Source organism: Eleginops maclovinus, chromosome 11 (genome assembly GCF_036324505.1).
Source record: "Eleginops maclovinus isolate JMC-PN-2008 ecotype Puerto Natales chromosome 11, JC_Emac_rtc_rv5, whole genome shotgun sequence".
Taxonomy (NCBI): domain Eukaryota; kingdom Metazoa; phylum Chordata; class Actinopteri; order Perciformes; family Eleginopidae; genus Eleginops; species Eleginops maclovinus.
The window spans coordinates 16281806-16308528 of record NC_086359.1 but is presented as its reverse complement, the minus strand read 5'-3'; the positions used below and the strand labels follow the sequence as shown (position 1 = coordinate 16308528).

At 40.6% G+C, this 26723-nt stretch overlaps 1 protein-coding gene across 2 annotated transcripts; it reads left to right on the top strand.

Moving 5' to 3' along the window:
* The first annotated feature begins 134 nt into the window (after positions 1-134).
* Positions 135-26723, top strand: mark4a (MAP/microtubule affinity-regulating kinase 4a). Of its 2 annotated transcripts, XM_063894929.1 has the most exons (18): positions 135-757; positions 4686-4883; positions 5650-5703; positions 9782-9830; positions 10152-10217; positions 11213-11283; positions 11377-11433; positions 11942-12178; positions 14876-14995; positions 15081-15180; positions 16420-16529; positions 16955-17147; positions 17399-17610; positions 18339-18442; positions 19375-19659; positions 21210-21292; positions 21870-21914; positions 22525-22804. In XM_063894929.1, exons 1-18 carry the CDS (start codon positions 704-706, stop codon positions 22587-22589), a joined length of 2103 nt encoding a protein of 700 aa, XP_063750999.1. In that variant the 5' UTR covers positions 135-703; the 3' UTR covers positions 22590-22804. The 2 variants fall into 2 exon arrangements, with proteins under 2 accessions (XP_063750999.1, XP_063750998.1); XM_063894928.1 differs by lacking the exon at positions 21210-21292 and having other exon boundaries at positions 22525-26723.

Sequence of the window (26723 nt, the reverse complement as noted above, 5' to 3'; positions counted from 1 at the left end):
GGGGGTTTGTAAGGGTATTCATTTTCAACCCTCCCAAACCGGTCCATATTACAATGTATTATCGTTAAGGCTTTTACATCAAAAGCAGAGACCGGAAGTTCTTCCTCTGTGTATTCCTCCTGGCTTGACGGCGGTGCGCATCTCACCGACCGGGAATACCGATTTCTGAACATTTCGGCCTTTTCCCCGCTGCACCGTAAGCTGTGTTTTCCTGCGAGCTGTTGCAAAGGGGACCGGGTTGCATTGGCGGGGAGGGGGACATTGGGCCGGGCAGTGTTCTGACAGACGGAGATGACACTCATCCAGAAGGAACCGTGTTTGTTTTGTATGGCAAAATGAGGCAGGGGGTGGAGAGTCGCCACAGAGACGCTGGGCTCCGGCCAAACATCTCCGCATTTTAGCACTTATTCGATCCTCGGGATTTGCATTGCATTGCATTTGCTGCATCGTCGACCGGCCATATTTCTGCAAAGTGCATGGTGGAAAATGCAGCTCGTTTGAGGACATCCCCCCTCTAGATACCCGTTGCTGCCATGACAGGCAGATGTCTCCTCTCGACCGCGGCTCGGCCGGCTGGAGAAGAGGCAGATTGATTGGGGACGGTGGGTCGCATCTGCGGATGTTATTCGGTCTGTGGAGCCTGTGAATATCATCCGCGCAAACACACCTTGATTCTCACTCAGGGAAAGAGGAGAGAGAAAACATGTCTTCTCGGTCTGCATTACCGTCTGGAAACGACAGGAGTACTGGAGACCATGTAAGTGCAATTACAGTCTACTCTATAGCCTCCGATGGTGTGCATGCATAAGAAAAAATGTGCATCCCTGAAATGTTCTCCTCATATATATGGGCTTTTGCATTCACGGGGTGTGTTCTCCATGTAGGGTCATGGAGCTAATTTCCCCATTAAGTGGAAGTACTCTGCAGGTGATATTGTGAGGATATTTGAGCAGGATCTTTGAAAATGGGCTAACCTTGAGTGTCTGCGCAGGCAAAGAGCTGATGGCAGGCTAACAGCCCGGAATGAGTCCATCCGCATACTATAACACTCCGCGGATATGCGCAGAAAGCCTGAAAACCAGCCGTCACCTCTTATTAGAGATAGTGATGTCACATTATAATGCCTGCTGCTCCTGCTGCCTCAATATATATATCTATATATAACAGTGTGCGTCTCCAGAAAATGGATGGGTGGGACGAGAGCCGAATATAAATGTATAGACAAAATGTGTTGTTGGTATGAAACGGGGATTACTGCGTAAAATGATGTGCAGTCCATTGCTGCGCAGCCTACAAAGCGCCCAACCCCAGAGCAGTGGGTGTCAGACAGCGCCATACATTCAGTACAGTGGAGAACAGTAGAGGCCTCTAATAAAGACACAGGCAGGGTGGATTTGTTCATGTGAGACACCCTAATATAACAATGTCGCACCATGTTCTATCTATCCATCCATCCATCTATCTATCTATCTATCTATCTATCTATCTATCTATCTATCTATCTATCTATCTATCTATCTATCTATCTATCTATCTATCTATCTATCTATCCATCTATCTATCTATCTATCTAATTATCTCAAAATGGTGACATGAAGCCTTGGCATGATGGCATTTCTCTCCCTTAAACACTTTTGGCAAGACTCCCCCATCTGTCTGTTAGCAGCACAGAGGGATGGTTAAGCCAGTTGATGTTTGTGTGTGTGTGTGTGTGTGTGTGTGTGTGTGTGTGTGTGTGGGGGGGGGGGGGGTAACTGGGTGTGCATAAGTGTGTGAGTTTACGCTGTGCATGATTGATTATGAATGCAGAGCTGTTCCTTCCATTAAGATGGATCTCGATCTGCTGTCATCCCTCTACAATTAAGCGATGATGACAGATGAGTTGGATGGACTAGATGAAATGTTGTGTTGCCATGTTGGCACAGGTGAGGCGTACACTTTGTGGATGAATGAACTGCTGCTACGCCTCCAGAGCTATTGGTTGGGACTTGCCGGTGTCTATTGTAGGGAGAGAGAGGGGCCAAATTGGCTCGAGGTGGGGCATGAGGAACAGGAATGGAAGCATGGAAAGGAGGGTGAAGGTGGGGCTTAAAGGCAGCTTGGTTATGTGTGTGTGTGTGTGTGTGTGTGTGTGTGTGTGTGTGTGTGTGTGTGTGTGTGTGTGTGTGTGTGTGTGTGTGTGTGTGTGTGTGTGTGTGTGTGTGTGTGTGTATGTGTGAGATGCTGAGAGCAAATGGCAAGCTGGGGGGATGGAAGTGTGATGCCTCAGGGCCAGGGACCACTGTGCCGGCATCTGCTCCTTTTTTTACTTCTATATTCCTCTCTCCACTATTTCATTTGTTCTTTTCTACTTCTGTTTTCTTTACCCCCACCATGTATTCTCTGCCTTTCCTCTTATGTATCTTTCCTCGGTTTGTCACATGACAAGAAGCTGTTTCATACTGTAACACATCCAACTTTGTCGGATTGCACACTGTTGTCCTCCATTTGTCATCTGCTCCTGGCTTTCCTGGAAGAAAATGATCTGTTGCTCCAGCTTCAGACTCTGCGTTGTGGTCCAGAGTCCAGGTGATGACATGCAGCAGCAGCATTAGCAGTAGCAGTGTTGTAAAGCAACTAAGTGCATTAACTCAAGTAATGTACAGTATAACATTTCGAGGGACTTTACTAGACTATTGCAATTTGATGCTACTTCTTTCGTCTACCCCACTACAATTCAGAGGTAAATGGTGTACTTTTACTCCAATACATTTAATTAATATCTTTAGTTACTTTGAAGATTTAGATTAATAATGTGAAATTAAATAAGACTTTAACTGGAGTAAATAAAAAATCTACCCTGCAGTATACAAAGTCATTAAACTAGCTGCACCTTTACCAGCTTTGATAACACTTTAATGCATCAATAATTATAATAGAAACATATAATACATATTATTCTGAAATGGACCACTCTGCATAATGAGTACTTTTAGTTTTGGTACTTTAAGTATGTTTAGATGCTAATCCTTTTGTACTTTTACTTGAGTACAATTTTGAATGCAGGACTTTTACTTGTAACTGAGTATTCCTACAATCTGGTATTTCTACGTTTACTCAAGCAGAAGATCAGAGTGCTTCTCCTAACTCTGCAGCAGTAGCAGCACTAGCAGTATGTGCAGCAGTTGTAGCTGGCAACTATTTTACAGAGCTGTGATTGCTTCAGGGCTTACTCAGGTTGCAGTGGTAAACCTGTATACTCTGTCATATTAAACAAGGACATCTTCCAGCAGACAGTAGACCTCCAAAAAAGATGATCATGATGGAAACAAGATGTTCACGTTCTGACAGCAGCCGCTAACCTAGAAATGAAGGGCATGTTTTCACATGTAGCTTCTCTCAACTCAACTCCACTTTGTGTTCATGACACAAATGCCTACTGTTATGTAATGATTGAGACTTGTCCCTTTTCAATCTATTAATAGATTGTTCACCTGTGCATCTTATGTTAATGATACACTCATCTGTTAAATAAATAGCCGCCCGGTGACTTACACATACATATAGGTATACTCAGTGTGAACACTGGACATTGTCAAAAAACAACAAAGGTAAAAATGGACACACAACATGCACCCTCTTGTATTTTTACAAGAGGGTTATTGTATGTTCTGTATATATTTCAAAGTTGCTATGTTTTTGAAGAAAATGACAATAACATTGCAAAACACCAAAAGGTAATGAGCAGCTTGCAGAGACAGAAGGAGCTAACACAGGTCATTTAGCTTCTGAAGATCATCAGGGCTCGATGGTTGGAACAGGCAGTCCTGGATCTGCTTTTGAAGCCTTTCTCTCTGTGATATTAGTGTTGGCATCCAGTAAGTGAGCCAGGTGTAAAGGCTAATTTTTGCAGTGGCCAAACGTTGGTACTGCAAACTGTGTTGTGTGTGTAATGTCATATGGCCTGCAAATACTTTTTCCCCTTGACGTACACTGGGAATGAGACGTAAATAAATCAGCATATGCATTTTTTTTTACGCAAGTCAACTACTAAGTACGGACAATTGAATAGCCCTTATTTAAATCATTAGGGCATACACGTTGGAAAAGCGATAAAGGCCAGTGTCATTTTTCCTCTCTTTTCGTTCATTTGAACCTAAACTTGACAGGACGATTGTGGCTGCGACAGAGTGCAGTCATCTTGTAACCCAAAGGTTGTTGGTTTGATCCCAGCCCGAATATTCAACATGTCGATGTATCCATGGGAAAGATACTTAACTCTTGAGTTACTCCCGATGGCATGGCCAACGGTGTGTGAATGTATATGAATGTTAGTTCCCTAGAGCAAGTGGTACTGCTCTGCAAGAATGAGGTTTGAATGGGTGACTGAATAGTATGTAAAGCACCTCGAGTGGTCGAAAATACCTGATAAAGCGCTATGTAAGTACAGTCCATTAACAACTTACGTGTTGCATTGGATTGAAGGCGGGGCTTAAGGAAAAGCCATCAGATAATCAAAGGTATGTTTGTACTGGAGAGCCAGTCCATTTAGTCCTTTATGGGCAATATTTCTAGGAATGAATGGAGCCCCACCTTCAATGCTGTATCCAGTTCTCTTTATACATCCATTGTTGGCACAGTGAGTGACCACCCTCACCACTTTCCTCTCCTCACCTCCCCTTCTTTCTCCTTTTTTTTTCTTCCAGCATGTGTCGCTGGGGGCCAGCCGCACAGACAAGGCCACCAGCCAGTCCAGCCGCTCACTGGGGGCCCGTAGCAGGAACTCTATCGCCTCCTGCTCTGACGAGCAGCCGCACATCGGCAACTACCGCCTACTCAAGACCATCGGCAAGGGAAACTTTGCCAAGGTCAAGCTGGCCCGCCACATCCTGACAGGCAAGGAGGTGAGACATGGGGCAGCAGAGGTGCATGGTGGGAGGAGGAGATGGATGGGTGGGATGGATGATGCTGACAGGGTGAGGAAAGCTGATGGACAGTTGACGCTTCTGGTGTCATACAGATGGGATTTGGTCCAGCAATAAATCTGCAACATTATAGTTTTCGAGTAAAGTCTTACCTTCTTTTTTTATTCTCCTTTATAAGATATTTTTCTACTTTATTTTGGAGTAAAATGACATCATACTAAATTCTGTCGAGATATACTGACAGCAGAAGTAACCAGATCAATTCTAATAAGAGAAATTATTTCAATTCGCTGAAAATTAAATAAATGTACTTTATAAAAAATGCTTATGTTGTAGCTAATTGCTTTTTTTTGTTTAATATGTAATTTGAAAAAACTTTATAGATCAGTTATTAACAATAATAGCAACCTTTTGGATGTGACGTTGTATTAAAAGAACTCTGGTACCAGTTACCCTTTTGACGGATTACCAAATGTATAACCACACAATTACCCAATTTTGAATGTGTAAAAGTGTTATTATATATGGCTTATGACTAAAACTTGAGTAAATGATTCATTATTTATAGCTTTTTTATATTATTTGCAAGTCCTGATCAGGGCCTGTATACTCTACTGTGGTGTATGTAGTGGTATTAATGAGATCAGTAGGAAAGGCTTCTGAGCATCATGAATGTAGGCTGTTATTAGTGAAGGGTGATGTGTTTTCTTTTCCTCATCAAAAACTTGCTTGACATCTTTTTCAGGTTGCAATAAAAATCATTGACAAAACTCAGTTGAACCCAACAAGCCTACAAAAGGTGAGTTCCTCCTCTTTTTATTCTGCTAGGCTTGTTTATTGCAGAATATGTGCATCAGGTACACAAATGCAGCACATGCTCCTCTGTCTAACGCTATCTGCAGAAGCTGGGCCTCAGAAATGTGGACGGTTTGGTCACATTTATGTAATTCAACAAAATCCTGACATGCCATTGGGGACTTGTAGAGGTTCAGGTTGATCCTCAGCTGTTTCTTCCTCAGAGAGGGCAGGCATGAGAGAGCAGCTGATAGAGAGGGGGGCTGCTGGGATGTGATGCTGTTTGGCAGGTGCTAGGGACTGGGAGAAGACCTCTGCTCCAGAGATCCTCTCCATCTTTCTCTGGGATAATCCCTCCCCTAAGAGCGGGGTGACTCACGTCGGAAACATGATCACCCAACTAAATCTTTTTTGTGTTACGTGTTTTTAATGTTTCTGCCCCAAACACTGTCGATAGCAAAGAATGCTGCAATGCTTCTGGAGCTGTTTAGTGCTCACTGATGGGTTTGGTGGCCATTTTGTATTGAGAAGAAGGGCATTTGATGGACTGGGTTCTTTTTTCCTGCTGGTCAGCATGTTGTGTGTTTAGCCTGAATGGTAGACACTTCAGGTTTGTTGTGCATGAAGGTCAGAGGCACAACAGTGGACACTTTGGTTTCTCTAGATATCAAGGGCTACCCCACATTGGTGCAGACCATAGACTGTATGTGCAGACACACACTTTGTTTAGTTTTAGGATCTGGAATAGGTAACATCTGGAGAAGGAGTTCTTTAGCCTTTAGCCCTTTAGTTGTCATACATGCTATGAAAAATGCTGTAGTCCCCCATTGTTACTATTATTGACTTTACTGTTAGCAACTTTATAAACATCTCCTAAAAAATTTGCCCAGAGAAAATAGAGCTTTAAGATAATGATCCTTTTTATTGTTATTACTATTTTTTTATTTTTTTATATATTCTTCTTTATAAATGGTCTTTTCCTCATTTCCGCATGCAGTGACAGCGATGACCTTGGGTTGTCACAGTATTATCAAGGCTTTACTACAAATTCTCATTGTTTCCCCAAAGCCGTCTGTTGCCCCTTTGATCCCAGGCTTCCTGCAATCCTGAGACTTTGACTCATCATGTTTCTTTTGGTTGTAGCAGGAAAGAAAATACATATCTCTGCACTATACCTGGGTGGAGTATTATTGGTTGTAGAAAAACTGTAATCCCAAATAATTAATATGTCATTTAGGGATCTGCAATATGGAACATATCACAATTTTTCTGACTTTGATATCAATAAGTGACGATATCGTAGAGTTGATTATTGGTGATTTCATAAATTATTCACACAGCTACATTGAAATCAATATTCATCAGTAATGTGGACATAATGACTAAATTGGTAAAGACAAACTGATTTGGGAGGATTACTTTGAATGTATTCTGTTAAAATTACTAGTTACCTGGAGACATTAGTCATCAGTAACCTAAGATAAGTATCAACATATAAAACAGATATGACCAGATTGATATCACACACACTATTTTATGAACATATAGGTTCACCTACTGAATAAAATAAAAAAAAGAACAAATGAACCAAAGAAAGTGAAAACCATAAAGCAGATTCAGGCCGTAGGCGTAGAGATTCACACTTAAAGTATTAGCCTGCAGAACAGTGCAGCTTACAAAGAAGATATCAAATCTGATCCTTTTATAACAACAACAACTATGTGCTCTGTTAGGTTTTTTAACAACATTGTTATCCTGCTAGTTATCCCCAAATTTTAGAAATGTAACGGTAATCTGAAGCCATCTTTTTTCCATTAGTAACTAATGGAATACAGTAAACAGTTTTCTTTCATCCTGATTAAGTAATCCAGTTACATGTTATCCATTACCGCCAGACCTGAAAAGAAATAAGAAATTCAAGTCATCAAAGATTTTTTATTTTTTTTATTTTAAATGTGTGTTTCATATCCCTGTGTGAACCTGTACTGTTTTTCCTCTTCTCTGTTGCTGCATAAACACTCAAATTTCCCCACGGGGATTAATAAAGATACATCTTATCTTATCTTATCATAAATAGTAAAAACCAGAAATCAGTTTTCTGTAAGACAGCCTTGAAAACCAAAAGATAACACTTTTGCAATATTATGATATCCAAAATATAAAATACTATCTATTCTGATATTATGATACTGTTATTATATTTAAATACCTTGCCTGGTGCTTTTCTTGGACCCACGGTTTGCTGCTGTGAGAGACGATGGTGCAACATTTAGGCCAGGATTGAGGAGAGAGGCTGGGATTGGCCCCTGATAGGAGAGAATACTCTACAATTGGCCGCTCATTATAGCGGGCTTTTTTACATACCCGTGGGCTAGAGAAAATCCTTAGTACCGAAGACATGAAAGAGCCTATATTAGCATAATCTGTAATATATGTAGAGAGGAGAAGGAAAGAGAGAGATACATTGTATAGGGGTGGGTAAGAGAGGGGGAGGAAGAAGGGAGGTAAAATCACATCCCTTTAGAAGAAATAGCAGAATACAGGAGATTTTCATACTGGTGTCTCTCATGTTGGAGAGAAATCAAATATGTGTTATTTAGAAATTAGAGTTACTTTTTAATAGAATGTTGATTGATAGATAAAACTGACATTTTAACACAATTTGTTTTATTCTGCTGGGGTGAATTGTTGATCAAAGCCAGCCTTATTGCCACAGAGCATGTGTCCATTCTTGTCAGCTTTATCCTAGGCGTGCTATTTATTTGCGGTTATTAAGGATGACCGGGTCGGACTCATTGCCGGGGGATTGTTTATTGTTTTGACGGATCTGACCGCTCAGCCCTGCCGTGACGTGCAGGGGATTAAAGAGACGCTCGGATGATAAGAAGCTTCAGCACTACATATCCCAAGATTCCCCTCTAGCACAGCTGGAGAAGCTGGGAAAGAGCCCGGTCTTAATACCTGGGTCGCCACGGCAACAGTGACGTCGGGGCACTGCTAGAGCAGAAGACGGCGATAGAGAATTGAATGAAGGGGGAGGGAATGGAGGGAGGTGCATTGAAAAACAGGAGAGGATAGAGAAAAGAGGATATATAAGCGTATCGTACCATCTTTTCTCCAGTTGGAGTTGGCCATGTGGAGGAGAGTCACTGGGTTTCAGCCATGGCCTTTTGTTGAGGGAGTCTATTGTTATACACTTGAAACAAGGGGAGCAATAGGATTGAATCCTCTGCTCTGCTCTAACAAACTCTTAATTAAGATTAAGATCGATTAAACTGTATATATCAATGCCCTAATTCAGGTTTATCACATTTCTGTGGGGGTGGTGTGTTGTTTGTTTTCGTCAACTCTGCAACTTCTCATCTTGATGAGTATCGGTGAAGGAAGTCAAAGTGAAATTTTTAAGACAAAAGTTTAAAGGGGCTCTATTTTGCTTTTAGGGTTCTCCCTTTCCTGTAGTGTGTTATAGGTTTATGTGCATGAACATGATGTGCAAAGGCTAAAATTCATGTGTTCTTTCCAGAGGGAGTACAATACAATATGAACCTGAAAATTAGCATAAAATTGCATCTTTAAATATGTCTGCTTGTACTTTTCCACCCTGATCGCTTCACATTTATACTTTGCAGAATTGATTGCACATTAGTGTGCTATAAAGATGGTGATTTTGTCTTTCGTGTTCCACACACTTCCTAATTTTTGTCAAAATCCAGAACCTATAATACCCAACTTAACCACAACTACGGCAGGTACTCTCCATAACCTGGAAAAAATGGAGACTTTGATGTGTCAATTTGAAGTTCCCTTAGTCATTTGCTAATACAGTAAGTAGGGTCACTGTATGTTAATGATCAATATTAATCTATCAGCCTGACATGGGAGCTTAGAACAGGGTTAAAAAGGCAGAAAATGATTGTCTGGGAACATACATGGTTTTCCATAATATAAAACATTTCTTGCCAGGAACATGATGCCTTCATTGCAATTTTTAACACTGAAATATCAAAGGCAATGATGCAGCACAAGATGTATTAATGTCTGACATTATCAAGATGTTATTAATATTTTGTTTCTTCTCACAGCTCTTTCGGGAGGTACGAATAATGAAAGGCTTAAATCACCCTAACATAGGTAAGGCACACACATACATCTCAATGAGCTTTATGTTTGTGCGTCTGAGTGTGCGTCCATGCTTGTGTGTGGTGCTTCCATGTTTGTGGCCAGATGGAAATGTAATGCTTTGAATAGCATTCAGAGCATTCATTGACCCAACTGCTGCGAGTGACATCTCAGGCCTCGTATAGAGGTCATGAGGTTGGTATTTGAAGAGCTGAAATGCCATATGGTTAAAAAAAAAAAACGACAGCAGTGCTATTATATATATTATTTATCTTTCAAGCAGGATTTTTCGGTATGTATGTGATTTTAATCTGATTCTGTTTTGTGCTACAGTGCAGCTGTTCGAGGTGATCGAGACAGATAAGACCCTTTACCTTATCATGGAGTACGCCAGTGGAGGTAGGTTATCTCCCATGATCAGAAAATACGAAGAGTACGTTATTTATATACAGCCGCGGAAAAAATTAAGAGACCACTCCAATTTGTTCTTAAATCTTTATCTCTACATGTATGGCAGCCATTCCAGTGTGTGTTGAATTCCAACACAGAGAACAATTGCCAGTAGAAAAACTAAATAATAATAATAATAATAATAGTTGAAAGTCCTGCATTCAAACTCTTACTTAAGTAAGTACAAAATTATTGGCATCAAAGTATACCTTAGTACCAAAAGTATTTGTTTGCATAATGGCTCATTTAAGAATATGTTGGTGGATTTTGGTTATGGATGCATCAAAGTGTCTATCACAGATGCTAGACTTATTTAAATTATTTTATTTACTGCCGCTGGATATCTGAACCTATAATTTTATGTCAATGTTTATTCATTTGTTGAGTTGTATTTTGTTTATGATAATACTGTTAATCTGTAAAGTTACTAAGTCTGTCAGTTAAATGTTGCAAAAAGTATAATATTAGCTTCCAAAATGTTGTGTAGTTTGAATCAGCATAAAAAGAAAATACTCGGGTAAAGTGCAAGTAACTCAAAATTTTACTTAAGTACATTAGTTCAGTAAAAGACTCCATTACGTTTCGCCTCTGTTACCTTTCGGACTTAGCAACATTAACTATTTCCCCATTTTTACTGTCTTTACGCTAAACTAAGCAAAGCTAAGCTATCTGGCGCAGCTTCACATTAAATGATGAAGTTATGAGAGTTGTGTAACTCACTTAAAATGAAAATAAGCGTATTTCCAAATTGTCATCTAATTTCACATTTAGAACATTGAAATCAAAGCTGACACCATGACAGAGCATGTACCTTTTAAATATGAACTACTGAATTTATGTAATTGTAATTGTGATTGATCGGCAATATACCAAAAATGGAATAATAGTATGGATATTGCTACTGACTTTACGGCCGCACTGATTTGTTTTTCTGCTGCTCTCAGGTGAAGTGTTTGACTACCTCGTTTCTCATGGGAGAATGAAGGAAGTTGAAGCCAGAGCCAAATTTCGACAGGTACAAATTCATCGCCTATGAATGCCTACATAGTTCCAATCTTCATTTTTAATTGTCCATACTTTAACTCTTTCTGTTCCTTTGTGCTCGCAGATTGTTTCTGCTGTCAACTACTGCCACACGAAGAACATTGTCCACAGAGATTTGAAGGTGAGAAGCTCAGAAGATGTTTTGGGCTGCTTTCAGAGATGCTGAATTAAGGCTAGGTCAAGACTAGGACATTTCTTCCACTGACAGATTACACTGAACTCAAATTTATAATCTGGGACTAGTCTTAATCTGTGTCTGTGAAAAGAGCCCAGCAAAGCCCTGATGAGTGCAGAAGATATAAAGGGTATGAGGCAGTCAGTTTCTGCTCCTTTTCTCATAGATTCTTAGTCCTAAACACAAACAGTGACATACATAATACACTATGACTCATTACAGTAACAATGTTGTACAACCCCCTATCTCTCTCTAATTCACGCTCTCTTCTCTTCATTGCAACTCCCATTCTTGTTTCCATCCTTCTTTCTCATTCCTCTTCTCCTCCCCCATCTCATTATTTTCCCCCCTGCCCTCCTCGGTTGTGTTGTTCTCTGTCCCCTTCCTGTCCTCTCTGCCTCCTGCTGTGAATGCTTGCCTCCTCCTCCTCTGCATCCATACATGTATGATTCAGGCGGAGAACCTTCTGCTGGATGCCGACGCCAACATCAAGATCGCCGACTTTGGCTTCAGCAATGAGTTCACGCTGGGCAACAAGCTGGACACGTTCTGTGGCTCGCCGCCCTACGCTGCCCCGGAGCTCTTCCAAGGCAAGAAGTACGACGGGCCCGAGGTGGATGTCTGGAGTCTCGGAGTCATCCTTTACACGCTGGTCAGCGGCTCCCTGCCCTTTGATGGGCAGAACCTGAAGGCAAGTGATGCCTGGAGGAGCTGTTTGTCTGTCTGTCTGTCTGTCTGTCTGTCTGTCTGTCTGTCTGTCTGTCTGTCTGTCTGTCTGTCTGTCTGTCTGTCTGTGTCTGTCTGTCTGTGTCTGTCTGTCTGTCTGTCTGTCTGTCTCTGTCTGTCTGTCTGTCTGTCTGTCTGTCTGTCTGTCTGTCTGTCTGTCTGTCTGTCTGTCTGTCTGTCTGTCTGTCTGTCTGTCTGTCTGTCTGTCTGTCTGTATGTGCGTGCGTGCCTGCGTGCAGGGCCTTGAGTTTCCTCAAAGGGTTATTTTACAATAATATATTGAAATGGTTCTAGTCCCACTGCAGTCAGCATCTCGTTGTGTCCCTGGGCAAGACACTTCACCCCAAATTGCTCATGTGGGGATTGCCCACAGTGTTGAGTGTATGTAAGTCGCTTTGGATAAAAGCGTCTAATAAGTGACATGCAATTAGAAAAGTTCAGGCATGCAGCGCTGTTCATAAAACATAAACATTTAATTGCCATTGCATCAATTAATGCAATGGCAAAAGCTAAAGGTGGCTAATGTTCTAAATCATGATGTTAAGTAATCTCATTGAGTCACTTGTCTGTAAACACTGTTTTTAAGACACATAGAAGCTTTTGACATTCTGATGTAAGTGATATTTACTGATGTAGGTTATGTTGAAGAAAAAAAGTTTAAAATCTTTTCAGCACACAGACCTTACTTCAGGCATCTAATCGAGACGAGCGAACTGTAGGTGTTTAAATGCTGACTCATTCCTTTTTTAGCACTCATTGTTGCACCTGTAGTGGATGATAATATGTGATATAACCACTCCAAAGGTATATGCAGGTGTTAGCAACCAGTGGCCTGTGTACACATGAGTCTACTTGCAGCAACATTAGCATCTGAAATTGTGTTGCTGCCTGCCAAATTTAAGCCCAGTGTTTACTCTCCCTCAGCTCTTTTTTAAATCTGTGCTAACATCTGTGTCTGTTACAGTTACAGACTTCTCTGTGTTCACCAGCTACTCTCTAACTGTCTTTGTGCTGTTTGCTCTTGGGAAGTAGTGTACGCTGGGTTTTAAGAGCCTTTTCACTGAAAACAGCTGATATACAGATAATATATGCAGAATTTCTGAAGGTTTTTAGTGCGTACAACATTAAATCTAATGATTAATTTATAATTTCTAGTTCATATGTACACACTGTGAGGTTACGTGTTCCTTACCCTTTAATCTTTGAAAATATGTATGCTGTTCTGATGTTTTCATGTATACCCAAATAATGTAAGGATGTCATCTTTTTGGCGATATACTGGTTACAAAAAAGGTGTACTTTAATTTAATTGCTAACCTCTGTTTACATTTATTTTGTTAATTTCTTATTAACCACTTATAATTGTGTTTATTTTAATAAACAGGAAATCAACAGTATTAGTTTTACAAAATAACAATTACATTTCTGTTCCCGAGTCACCCCACTGTTTTCTCTGCTGTATTGTTGTTACACCAAAGCTGAAATAGTATTTTTATCCAAAATCAGGCAGATGGCAATGAATGGCCCCCTAGAGCTCTACCAGAGGATGGAGACAAATTTGTTTTTAACCCCTCTCATATTTGATCGCCCCCCAGCGTACTGCCTGCAGGGAGGCAATCGGTAGTTCTATACAACAGACATTACATTAGACTGGTCTTATCAAAGACATTGTGTCGGATGTGTTGTAGTTTCATTATTTGATAATGAGTTAGGGAGTCAGAATGTCCCCTTCTTAATCTAATTGTGTGCAGATAGTGTTGTGATGCATCATGCTATGGCGGTCATAATGCCCAATGTTAGAGTAGCGTTAAAGGCAGGGGTTAAAATGGGGCGGGGCTGGCACAAAGGCCCATGCTCTTACGTCATCAGCATCGCACATCTTCAACAATGTCTTTGCTTTATATTCACAGTCTATGTGTATTTGTTCTGGGAAAAAAAATGTGTTTAAAACACTAGCTCTGCTCATAGCCTCACTGCTTCACAGTCCAGGCTTACCTCAGGGCAGGTGCATGGGGCTCCCGACCCTTATTATAACACAGAGCCCGTCTTGTTAACCATGCTTTGAGGGTGTGTTTTTTATGCTGTTATGATCATTCATTTACACCAGTGTCCCATAACTTTGTCTGTAAGCGTAACGTAGCCTCTAGTTTTTGGACTCAAAGTGCACCAGATTGGATCATTTAAATTTAGATTGCAACATTGGTGGTATTTTCCGTAATTATTCCTGTGATTTCTCTAATATGGTGCAGCCCTAATTTGTACGTGAGCAGGATTGTAGCACAACATGGAAGTGAAAGCTTTGCACATTCTTTTTTAATTTGAAAGAGCAATATTTACACTAATAAATAACCGTGATACATAATCCTTATCTCGAAAATGATATAAACAATTGCTTTATCATTATTTTGGCTCTAAATGTGCAGGATAATATGTGTTCAGTAGGTTAGCATGTAGCTGCTTTCAGGAGTGTTGATATTTTATTATTCTCAGATTTAATTTAGTTCCATTTAATCACACCATTTAAAAGCCTCAAAATAATTAAATTATTTTTTAATTATGCCCCCTCCTCAAGTCGGCACATGACAAATCCAAGTTTGCCCCCTGATTAAATGCATTTAATTGCATGATTTACATTGGTACCATGTGATGATGTGTTCCACAGGAGCTGAGGGAGCGTGTGCTGAGGGGAAAGTACCGCGTTCCCTTCTACATGTCCACAGACTGTGAGGGGATCCTCCGCCGTTTCCTGGTGCTAAACCCCTCCAAACGCTGCACCCTGGATGTGAGTACACACTGCACTTAACGTGTAGCTTAACTCATGTGAAATTTAGACACAACTGAATGTTTTCTGTGTTTCTGTTCTACAGCAAGTCATGAAGGACAAGTGGATTAATACAGGATATGAGGGGGATGACCTGAAACCCCACATAGAACCTGTCGAAGATTTCAGTGATGCAGCTCGCATAGGTGAGTCCACTGCCTCACCATTACACAGCTGCTTCACAGGCTGGGGGAGTAATGGAGTTCATGTAACACGATAATGTAAATATATTACAAAACAAAAGTAACTGTGACTTGTAACCTGTAGAGAAAACTAGTCATTATTTTTCAGAATGGGGATAACTATCAGGTTTACAATGTTACTATACATTTTTAAATAAGGAACGTTATGCTACAAAGGTCATGCAAACACACTACAACGTTTAATGTGTTTCACAATATTGAAGTGAAAAAGTCTTAAAGCAAGGCAAGTTTATTTATATAGCACCTTTCAACACAAGGCAATTCAAAGTGCTTTACAAAAATAAAAGACATTAAGAGCATTGAGAAACAATGCAGCAGAAACACATAATAAACTGGCATTTAAAAACAGCCATTAAAAAATGAAGATAATGAAATAAACATAACAGGTATAAAATACATGAATAAAAGTGACAATGCAATGTTAGATAAGAATAATGAAAAGCGTCAAAAATAAATGTTTTCAGTCTGGATTTAAAAGTAGTATGAGTAGCAGCGGACCTGCAGGGTTCTGATAGTTTGTTCCAGTTATTTGGAGCATAATAACTGAACGCTGCTTCTCCTTGTATAGTTCTGACTCTGGGGACAGAAAGCAGACCCGTCCCACAAGACCTGAGAGTTCTGGATGCTCCATTATGTAGCAGTAGATCTGAAATGTATTTTCGGCCTAAACCATTCAAAGTTTTATAAACCAGCAGCAGTACTGGGGTTCTTTCACACACCTGATTTATTAAACAACATGCTGCTTTTCTTTCATGTGTTTAACTAATACAGCATATGGAAACTAAAGTCTGGCTTAATCTGGAACCCTGAGGCCTGTAAAACTCCTGTATTGGCTGTGGTTTTCTTGGTTTTAATAGTTCAGGTGGACTCCTGATTTGTGGATGCTCTTATCCCATATACTTCAGTTAGAGCATATTCTGTCTCTTGGAGAAGGAGCATATTTCACATATTCTTTGTACACTGTGCTGTTCTGTAGGGCAGTATGAGAAAAATAAAGACAATTTATTTTTAACAGTAAAGCATGTTAATCTGTCATAGTAGCGGCACAGAGTACAAATATTAACCTGTACATAATAGGGCCCCTTTAAACTAACCCTCCCAACTCTTGCTGGTCAAAGTATTCATTAACAGATGTTGGGTATTAATGTCTCTATTCTAACCTTTACTGTATGTGTTCCTCAGAGGTGATGGTGGGGATGGGATTCACTCCAGAGGAGATCAAGGACTCTCTGCTTAATCAGAAATACAATGAAATCACTTCCACCTACCTATTACTGGGCCGTAAAGGCGATGTGAGTTGCAAAATATTTCTTAAAGCATCTTCGATATTACGCTTACATTGAAACTACCACAGCTGGCAATGAATGAAATACCATGTCCACCCTTTTCTAGATCACAATTTGTACATGCCATGGTCTTATCATTAGGGCTAAGTTCAATTAAATATGTCATTGGTAAAGATAGCAGCAAGTTCTTATTGTTTTTTTTTTACTATTTACTCAATATTGTACAAAAGTACTATTTTTATATATTTACTATACTTTGAAGAGAACCATTATGCAAACAGTGTACTTTGACTCTTTTCGGAACAGTGATTCCAACTTTTTTTGGGTAACTAAAACCTCTGGTATACTAAACACCCATCTATCCTTCTGGTTGTGAGACCCATCTTTTCCCTTTCTGATACCTTTCTATCCAATATCACATGAAATCACAGGAGGCCACTGAGGCTCGCACAGCCAGTAGCCTGTCCCTGGCAAGAGTTCGACCCAGCCCCATCACCAACGGGACCAACAAGCACTCTTCAGCCACCGGCACATCCTCCTCCTCCTCCACCTCCTCCTCCTCACATAGCAAGACTCAGCGCAGTGCCTCCACCTATCACAGGCAGCGGAGACACAGCGACTTCTGTGAGTCTCTTTTCTAATGTCTTTATTCCCGGTCTCTTTCTGGGCCCTACATTCAGGAAACCTGGAGCCTGGAACGGTTTTTGTTCTTGTGATTGTACTTTTTAATCATGTCTTTTCATACAAACAAATCATTTATCCTCACTTGGGATGCTGGGCCTAGCATTGTATGGAGGGCGTATTCCACTCTTAATGCAGAATATTCCTTATACGAGTCTCTATGTGTCTGTGCTCTGCTGTCCTCCACAACAAAGGCGGGCCGTCCATGCCCGTCATGCACCCCAAGAGGAGCCCGACTAGCACGGGTGACCGCGAGCTGCGGGAGGACCGGATGCCTTCACGTAAGGCCAGCTGCAGCGTGATGGGGAGCCACAGCCTCCCCCCCTCTAGCCCTATGGTCAGCAGTGCCAACAACCCAAACAAGTCTGAGATCCCAGACCGCCGCAAAGACATGACTGCCACCACGGTACGTTACGGTCCATGTCCAGTAAAATCCATTTAGAAAATCATTGGAAAAGGCAGCTTTTAATATCTGATCTTAGTTCATAATCTTCAGTATACTTAACCTTTGTGTTGTCTTCCTGTCAACTCTGCAACTTTTTTTCCTGGTTTATAAACCATATATAGTATTATTACCAAAATGCTGGGTACACCTTTTAAGCCAACTTCATTCCAACTCATAACTAAATTTTAGGCACCGTTGTGACTATAGTTAGTCAGAACAATTCTGTTCAACGCTACCTCCACTTTAAATTCTAGTATTTTTTATATTTTTTAGTGTACTTAATTTTTGGTTTACTTTTTTCTTCTCTTTAATTTTAATTTATTATGATAACTTTCCATATATATATATATTTTTCACCTCTTCTACAATTTATTCGTATTATGTTTTTTACACCAGAGCAGAAACCTTGTATGTGTAAACCTACTCGGCAAAAATCCTGATTCTGATTAAAATCAGACAAACATATCTTGATGATAGTTTAGTCAGGATTCTGTTTCGTGTTTCAACATTTCAGATTATTTAATGGCAGTGCATAATGACCCAAGATGCTTTGCATTAAATAAAACATACATAATTCAATGAAGGTAGTGATCATCAAGACAATTTGGTGCTAGTGTAACTTTTTTAAATGATCCTTGTGTATACTAAAGTGTAAATGTCTGACTCCTGCTTTATTCCCGTCTGTGCAGAATAACATCCCTGGAAGCGCCATGACGCGCAGGAACACGTACGTGTGCACCGACCGCTCAGGCGCTGACAGACACTCTCTCCTGCAGAACGGCAAAGAAAACAGGTACTGTTTGTGTTAGAGGGTCAACATACTGTATCATGATATGGATCTGCGGCAAAGCAATAACATAGAGGCTAAAATGGTAGATTAGAAGGTGGAAAGATGGGTAATCCAGTCCTTTTGCTAACAATATTTACAAAGGAAAGGCACTTGTGTCCTAAATTGATCTTTCATCAGGAGGATGTGTGAAAAAATCTGAAATACTATTTCTAGGTACTTGGGAGCTTACGTGTTCCGTTTCTGCACTTCTACTACAGTATGCCCAAATATTCCAAATCATACTAAAAATAGGCTTGTTCCTTACTTTTATACAGTTAAGAGAGGTGCAATGTACTGCTAACATCCTTTCAATAACCAACATAACTTAAAAACAATGGTAAACCAGATAATCTATGCTGATGCCAGTAACAGGGGAGAGCACAAAAAGGAATTCAAGAAAGCTGTTCCTTTTTTACTGCTGTTTTTTTACACAATTAAATTACCATAAAAGCATGGAAATTGGGATTTTTTTCTAATCAAAATGTATACAGTATTTTCGTCAGACAATTTAGCATAGAGTTTGAGTTTGACGGCTTGGGTCTAGCCTCATCAATGCATGAAACAGTATTGAGGAGTGATGATTAAATAGTTTTCCCCCCGGAACTCACAGATGTATTCTGGGGTGGATGCTGTGGATGTAGTGGGGTTTAAAAAGCTGCAGTGGTGCAGAAACAGGGCAGCAACAGCATTGGCAAGGAAGAGGGAGAGATGGCAAATCATGCACCGCCAGATTTTAGGAAAAGGTGTTTGGTTAGTGCAATGGGGATAAGGCATGTCAGGTGTATATTTGTCATTATAGATCGAGTTGACTGAGTCCATATTTCATTTCAAATGAAATGATTAAAACACATTCCTGCAACAGCTTAACAGACATTATTCCCCCTCCCTCTCTGCAGCTCCCTGAGCCACCGCCTGCCTGCAGCATCTCCCTCCACGCTCAGCATCTCCGGCGCCGGAGCAGCCTCCTCCTCCTCCTCTTCGGACCGATGCCGTCTGACCCGAGGCTCCACCATCCGCAGCACCTTTCACGGGGGACAGCTGAGGGACCGTGGGACCCCGGTCTACTCAGCCCCGCCTACTTCACCCACCCTGTCCCACCATGAAGCCAGCCCTCTGCCACACGCCCGAACCAGGGCCACCTCCAACCTCTTCACCAAGTTAACCTCCAAACTCACCCGCAGGTACAGGCCTGCCACACGCAACACACACAGCACGGATGCCACTCTCATTACTGTGCATTAAAATAGAGATGCATAATTAATCGACATTAACTGTAAAACACGATATGATATGTGTGTGTGTATATATATTTATATATATATATAGCTAAATGAATATGAAACTACAGCTAGAAGATTATTATAATAGCTTAGCATAAGGTCTGGAAGCATGGGGAATCTGCAAGCCTTGCTCTCTTTAAAGCAGTGTTGTCATGCAACTGAAATTTCTAACTGAAACATTTAATGATTCAACAGCATTTTCAAAACCACAGGGAAAAAAAACGATCGAACGAACATAACATGTGGATATATAAAAAAGTTTTTAGATTCATGAAAGCAAGACTTTTCCTACAGGAAGTGTGCATGTTTACAAGCCTGTGAGATCATCACAAAGCCAAAGGCAATAAATTGCAAATAAATCAATCGTTTGTTTTTACAAGTAACAAATTAGCTTTAAAAAAATAAAAGGATGTACTGTATCCGCATACAATGTAGGCTATGCAGTGGGTGGCTGTGAGAAGCGTCGCTGTACTGATTCTGAAAATGAGCATTAAAAGCATAACATTCAGAATCCATACTGTATACAAAAAATTGACATTTTTTTTATTTTGAGAATACTACTTAAAACGAAAAACAATGATACATAAAGATGCATCTTTTAGCACCCTGGTTGGTGTTTCTTCATATTTTATCTGGACAGAGCCAGGCTAGCTGGTCTTCAATTCTTGTGCTAAGCTAAGCTAACAGTCCATTGGCTTTAGCTTCATATCTACAATACAGTCATGAGAGTGGTATCAATATTCTTAGGTAACTCTACAATTACTTTTTTCAAACTATTTAGAGAACTGCTGTTGTCACAAGTTTTACTACTTTTGTTACTGTTTTATTTCACTTTCTAACTGTTTATAAGGAAGTTTTGTGGCATTTAGTCTAGATTTATACACTTATCCTTATCAGTTGCTTTAATTCTTCATACCTCGTGACTTTTATTTTATTCCTGTTTCTAAATGTTCTTTTATGTTCACAGAGAAAGTGGTCGAATGGCTGTTTGTATTGCTTGTTTTTGGTAGATTTAGCCAATTTTCTGCTGATTCAGATGCTCAAACTTAAAACATGTCATCTAAAGAAAAGCGTCACATTAGATCAGACCTAGGAAATCCAATAATTATTATATGAAAATATGTAGCATTGTTGTGGAGTTCTTCCTTTCAGCTTGAGCGCAGCATGGATATAGATCCATGCTTATCAAAACATTTTAATCACCCAGGCCTTTCGGCAAGCCCTTCTGTGGCCCTGGATTATCCTCTGCCCCCACCCCCCCCCTTTCCTGTCGTCATAACCACACATGTCTAATCTTATCAAACCTCAGCTTTATCCTTGCCAATCAGCTGCTGCACTGCGCTCTTTTCCACTACTTGCTCCTCTGTGATTCAATTATATTATCCCTTACCCCGTATTCCCTCTTTTTCTCCATCTTTATCTTGTTGTGCTTTCCCCTGTCATGCCATCAGGGTCAACCTTGACCCGTCCAAGCGCCAGGGCTCAAACAAATCAGTGTCGGGTTGTACTCTTCCACAAGGATCAAAAACAGTTAGTAAGTTCCCATGTCTCTGGCTTCTCTCTTGTCTGCCTGTGCTGCCCCATCTGTCTGCCTGACGTGCTCATACCTCTATCTATGAATAATTGCTCGTCCGCATGACTTGTTAATCATCCTCATACTGTGAAGGTCCCACACACTCGCTTACAAGCATGCTGAATTCATGGAGGATTCGTTTGTTTTTAACTTTCATTTTCAGGAAGAGTGTCATTGTTTTTACAGACCAGCTTAAACCAGTCTTTAGGAACCTGTGATTAAATGTGCCGTTTGAAATGGTGTTTCTCATTTTGTATTTGTGATTGATGGGTTGAAAATCATCAAATGTGTATTCAATGTGATGATGAGAGTGGATAGGAGTATTTAAAGGTGAATGGAATGCATTTATATCTGCATGCTTTAACAATGTTGAGCATTCCTGTAAGGTAAGGAGACATTACATGCTCGTTGTTGTTGATGTTTGCTTGCTGTCACTGTATGATATCCATTGATGAATGACATCTTATGTGAGAGTTGTGGGTCTGAAGGCTCATTGTATTGTAGCGCATAACCGCCAACTCTGTCCGTTTCTCTACAGGGTCACAAATGAATCTGAGGGAATCAGGAGATTTGCGGTCACAAGGTCAGTTACCATGTTGCAGCAGCTTCGACAGCACCTAGAAGATAGATGATTATTCATCTCTGTTTTGATTGAAGTGAAGCGGCTAAGAAATAACTGCCACTGAGGTACCAGATCTTACGCAGGGAGTCAATTCAATGTCCAGGCAAGAACATAGCTTGTGTGGTTTATTCTGTTTCCAATGATCGAATAATAAAAAAAGACTCTCCTGCCTTTTGTAAAAAAACACAACTTTCCAGTGCCCACCTCCATCTGTATATAATTATAATTACCTGGTGCCCAAAACTGCCTCCAAAATAAAAGCACCAACAACTACTTGAATTAACTAATAATGACACTTAAACTAAGAAACGCAATATGATAAATGTGCATATATAAATAAATAGTGCAATTAACACATTACAATTTGTCGCTTTTTTTCGTTACTTTTTTTTCATTTTTGAAATAATGCAACTATTTTAATGGTGTTCTTATTTGTTTATATTTTTAATACATTTAATTTAGAATATAAACAAATAAGAACATTACATTTATGTGTACTCTTTTTCTTTTTTCTTTTTTTTCTGCTAATCCAATGCTCCAAAATTGTTCTCATTTTCTCCTCTCTCCCTAGTTGCCATCTACCTGGGTATCAAAAAGCGTCCGAGCCCCGGGCCGTCGGACGTGGCTGGGATCTGAGGGGAGGTGTGCGGCGGGACCCTGCGGAGGTGGTTCTGGCTCTGCGGGAGGCGGCGCTCGGGTGTGGCTGCCAGGTCCACCACGCCGGCCCCTTCCTGCTTTCCTGCAGCCATGGCGTGGCAGGGGGCCGTGTTGCTTTCGAGGCCGAGGTGTGCCATCTTTCCACAGGCACCTCTGAGACTTCAAACGGGGTGCGCTACACGCGACTCTGGGGGACACCGCTAGCTTTTCGGGACATTGCCACCCAAATCTCTAAGGACCTTGAACTTTGAATGGTGGATGTGGTTTGAGTGTGTGTTTTCGCGTGAATGAGGGTTGATGTGACTGTGCTAGGGGAGGGGGGTTGGAAATATTGGAGAATATAATAGGCGAGGGGCTGGACCCGGAAGAAAAGACTTTGTCTCTTTCATGACTACCCCCCCCCCTGCACACACACACACACACACACACACACACACACCTGGCCCGTAAAGTCACACAGACTGAGGCACCCCCCTCCATCCAATCACCCCCCAGCTCAGCCGACTGAGCAACTGCACCTACTGGACCTGGATCAGACGGATAGTTGAATATTTTTTATTGGTATTCTAGCCATAATGACTCTTTATTTTGTTATTTATTGCTCTGGTCTTCGTTTTTACCCACTGTCACATTCACGAAACATCATCTCCTGACCAGCCATCTCCTTCTTTTAACTTCTTCTTTTATACGTCACAACATTTTACCACTAACCAATGATTATATGCTGACTCGTCATCACCTGGGGACAACAAGACGCACAAACGTGGATATGGTCCGACTCAGTGATCACACAGTAGGCGCACAGGGTTGCATTGCTCCGATTAGCGAACCTACATCAGTGATGAGTGCACTGGATTAAGGTCAGTGGGAGAGGGGGTGACAGGACTTTGAAATAGCCAATCACAGGGGCATCTTCTTTTTCATGAACCAATAGAATACCGTTACTCAATCACATTAGCTTCTCTTTATGGGAATAACAGAAATGTAAATTAAGGAAACAAGCCCCATGGTTTGCAAAATCATTATACAATCAAGAAAAAGAGGACATTTTGGTGCCATTCTTTCTACACTGATATCACAATTAAATATATACAGCTGATATGGCTAAACCGTATAAGGTCAGAGGTGGAAGAAGTACTCAGATATTGTACTTGAGTAGAAGAAAAGTAGAAGTACCAGAGTGTAGGAATACTCTGTTACAAGTAAAAGTCCTTCATTCAAAATGTTACTCAAGTAAAAATAAATACTTAAAGTACCAAAAGTAAAAGTACTCATTCTGCAGATTGGCCCATTTCAGTTTAATATACATTATTTATTTTAATTATAATTGTTGATGCATTAAAGTGTTATCATAGCTGGTAAAGGTGCAGCTAGTTTTAATGACTTTTTATACTGCAGGGTAGCTTGTAAATTTACTCCAGGTGTAACTAATGTCTGATTTAAGTGTTGATTATATTTCACATCATTAATCCAAATTTGCAAAGTAATTAAATGCATTTAGTGGATTCAAATTACACCATTAGAAGAAGTAAAAGCATCAATTTAAATACTGAAGTAAACTGCAAGTCTCTCAACATTGTATCTAAGAACAGTACTTGAGAAAATCTACTTAATTACTTTACACCACTGCCTAGTGTTGTATAAATCCTTCATTGTATGCCTTTTCTCATAAAGAATACATACACAGGTGCTTCTCTCTAATTGGCTGGGTTCATTGTCCGTCAGCACCAGTCAGTAAGACTTGGTTAAAGCATTTAGACTTGATGACCCCTCCCCCCTTTTTCATCTCATACCTTTCTTCAAAAGCATTTTACTGCAGATGTGTCATACTTTAGGATATCTCTCTAAATGGAAGCCCTCCACTGTTTAAGGTGATTTAAACACACGTGGTGGGTGTGCAGACCACGCCCTCGCCAGATCCGTAAATTCTCCCTCCTTAGAATAACTGAGGTTCTATAGTGTTGGTTTGTTATCAGTGGAATACTTTACTTCTGCTATGTGCCATGTGATCCCACCACGGTCTTCTCAGTATGTTGATGGGAAACACCAGAAGCAAACAGCGAGACCTCCCAGATCACACACCTTTACACACACACACACAGAGAAACATGCACCTGTAATGTCCACCCTCTTCTTTCGGTGTCTGGTCTGCAGGAGGGGGGGGGGGGGGGTTCTGAATCCGGTAAGGCACGAGGAAGGCAGTGCACAGTGTTTTCTTCTTGTTAGTCCTGTTGCCTTTTAAGTGAACAACCCCCAGCGCCTTCATATTTAATGTTAAAGAAAAATAGAGAGTGACAGAAAACACTGAGAGCTTTCTATTCTCCCTCCCTGTTTTTAGTGAATAACGTACTGTGATATTTACGTAGGCTACAGAGATCATGTTGTTTGGCTGCTGATTTACTGTTAATACTATCTCTCAGTTGTGGCTTTGCTCATGGTGACCCTAAACACCCCACCCCCACCTCCTTTCCCACCCATCATAACCCCCCTCCGACTCCCTACATTTAAAGGGACGCCAACCTTAGCTGTCCACCACCTTCGTATGTACCACCAACCTTTTTCTATCGTCACAATGAACATGTGGCTCTCCTCAGCTCTTCATCTGAGAAACACTCGGCCATCATCCACAATCTCACATTGTAGACCCATGTATGACATCTTCTCAGTCTGTTAGTGTGTGCTGTTTCATGAAGCCCAACAGCGGGGGGGGGGGGGGGCAGTGTCAACCTGTCCCCTGCCGGGTGAGAAGCAGACACCCATATGGACACCAGGAGTCTGTCCTTGTCTTCTCCCTGGACGTTTCTCATTGTGGTGTATATTAGCATTAGATAATATAGACCTCAATGCACTTTGCTTTGACTTGAATCAGCTCCTTCCAGTGTACCTGTACAGGTAATACTGAGAAATAGCCACTGGAGGGCGCCAATGTCTTAAATGTGAAACACTTCAATTTGTGGATATTTGCACAGGTACTTTATTTATTTTTTAGAATTATATCATTTAAAAAAAACAGGATTTATATCAGTCAGTTGGTGGCTGTATATAATATATGAATATAGTATATATCTTAGAGCTCAAGGTTTATTTATAGCTAGAGCAAGGGAAGTAATTCTAGTTTAAAACAGATTCTGTCAGTGACAATGGGAAACAAAACCAACCTGCAATCCTGCATGACTTCAGAGTTTGGGTTTTAGGGGAAAAAATTCAACATGATGCACACCTAGGATTGGAAGCCTTGTGAAATGCAGACACGGTTGTTTTATAGACATGAATTAATACGAGGAAATGATGCTAAATGTAGCACCTGGCCCTTCCCCGCTCACAAAATCAAACAGGAAGGCTGTGGTGAAATGCAGTGATTTCACTCCACCTTGTTTGCTAGAGGATAGGTTTAGTACACGAGATGGGTTTCTGAATTCTTACAAGTATTGAGACATGCCTTGAAATGTATCACGACGTACATTGTAAAGATACAAATGTTCAGTTGTAGATTCAGCAAGGACCCTTACATTGGGAATAAATTGTGCCGTTTGCTTCTATTCTAACTTGAATTTAAACAGATCCCAATAAGTCCCTAAAATGTTGAAAGCCCTGAGTTGCATTCAAGCCATAGAAATGTCACATCACTGTCTCCTGATGGCAAATATGAACAGGTTGTTAGCGAAGACCTTCTTCAGAAAATATTGAAGTGATGATAGCTGAACAGCAAATATCTTAGTGTAAACGACTCAATCTTAGTTTAAGATGGACAAACATTTTCTTAAGGTGGAATCTACTGTGAAAAATTCTTGAAAATGTTGTTGAGTAAACGTGTGTGTACCTTCTCAGAGACAGTGTGTCCCTGGTCTGGTTTAGATGGTGGATGGTACAGTATTAAGACCCCAGGGGGTGCAGTATTTAACATGCACTGTCAATTCAAAACTGATTTTGGAAACAGTTAATGTTTTATGCAAAAGGAAGAGACTGAAGAACACACACAGTTTGACCTGTATGAGTAATTTTACACTGCTCTGCTGTTTAATTCCTCCCTTCAGAAACAAACTGTAAAGTTAGATTGAGTGGTTGTGGTTTATAAGGAAAACTTGGAGCTGAAGATTAATAAAATTCACTGAT